Source organism: Octopus bimaculoides, chromosome 9 (assembly GCF_001194135.2).
Source record: "Octopus bimaculoides isolate UCB-OBI-ISO-001 chromosome 9, ASM119413v2, whole genome shotgun sequence".
NCBI lineage: Eukaryota > Metazoa > Mollusca > Cephalopoda > Octopoda > Octopodidae > Octopus > Octopus bimaculoides.
This window is the reverse complement of record NC_068989.1, coordinates 54,492,046-54,493,471: the sequence shown is the minus strand read 5'-3', so window position 1 is coordinate 54,493,471 and position 1,426 is coordinate 54,492,046. Positions and strand designations below refer to the sequence as shown.

The window sequence follows — 1,426 nt, the reverse complement described above, 5'->3', positions numbered from 1 at the left end:
TATATATTTCCCTGCTACTGTCCTGAAGATGTATCGACACCAAATTGCATCCCCTCTACATGAGCTCTTGAGGAACTCACTTGACGCATGCTACATTCCTGATCATTTTCTTTCCAGTTTTCAAAAAAGGAAGCAAATCCGTTGCAACGATCTACCGTCCGATTTCACTCACCCCTCTTATCATTAAGGTATTTGAGAAGGTAGTGAGATCATGAATATCTCACTTCCTCGGTGAACCCCAACTGGCATGGCTTCCGTGATGGCAGGGACTGCCTGTCGCAGCTTCTGCACCATTTTGATGACATTTTCAAATCTTTGGGAGAAGGCTCCAACACTGACGTCATTTGACAGTGGACCACAAAATCCTGCTGAAGAAACTGTCCAACATTGGAGTCCGTGGAAAGCCTCTGCAGTGGATAAAGTATTTCCTGACAAACAGAACCCAACATGTTCTGTATGAGGGAATCCGATCAAGCTCAGTCAAAGCCGGTAGTGGTGTCCCACAAGGTACCTTGTTGGGCCCACTTCTCTTCATTATCTACATCAATGATATAGTAGACATCATCAAACATTCTAAATTGAAAATCTTTGCAGATGATTCCAAAATCCAGAAGGCTATAAACGGTATGGGAGACCGAACATGCCTTCAGTCTGACCTGTTTGCTGTTGTCCAATAGGCGGAAAATAACAATAAGCATCTAAGTTAAATTTGATCCATTTTGGAAAATAGGACACTCTGAGACTACCATATGCCCTTCCCTCGAGCGACTCCCTAGTGTCATCAAGCAACACCAGAGACCTTTGAGTAACTGTTGATAACAATCTAAACTGGAGTTCCCACGTAAGCAGCAAGGTTGACTTGGCCCGCAAAATGTCCTCCTGAATATATATATATATATATATTAAGATATACGAGCAGGATACGGCACCAGGGCGAATCAATAAACAGAAGAATTTCTACAGAGATATTTATTAGCCAAAAATCTATACAATATACAGATGACACTTATTTTATTGAGGAAAATTTACAAACCCTACAAACATATATGAACATACGCCTGTCACGCTCACAAACCAAACTGAAGTTTCCAGTTCTGTAGAAGTTCCAAATTCACCATTTTGCCTCCACAAACAATCACCAGAGCTGATCTTATGTCTCTCAGTTTCTTCTCTTGTAGTAGTTTCTGGATAACACCACTGTATACAGCAGCAAGTGTGGCACCACAGGATGGTTCTACGATCATTTTTTCGTCATCTGAGGTTAGAAAATAAAATATTGTACATTACATATTGGACAACAACAACAATAATGATAATACATGATATTCAACGTTCCGTGGATCACAAATTAGGGAGATGTTGGATATAAGTCACCATTATAGATACATACATACGTATGTATATGTATGTATATATATATATATAT

The 1,426-nt window shown here is 39.8% G+C and overlaps 1 protein-coding gene across 3 annotated transcripts in view; it reads right to left on the bottom strand.

The window, feature by feature from the left end:
- Positions 1–954: 954 nt before the first annotated feature.
- Positions 955–1,426, bottom strand: part of LOC106867276 (serine dehydratase-like) — a 24,242-nt gene continuing 23,770 nt past the window's right edge. For all 3 annotated transcript variants that reach the window (XM_014912113.2, XM_014912121.2, XM_052970689.1), the window contains one exon: positions 955–1,255. In XM_014912113.2, coding sequence (XP_014767599.1) covers positions 1,068–1,255 — 188 coding nt within the window. In that variant the 3' untranslated portion in view covers positions 955–1,067. The remainder of the gene's footprint in view (positions 1,256–1,426) is intronic.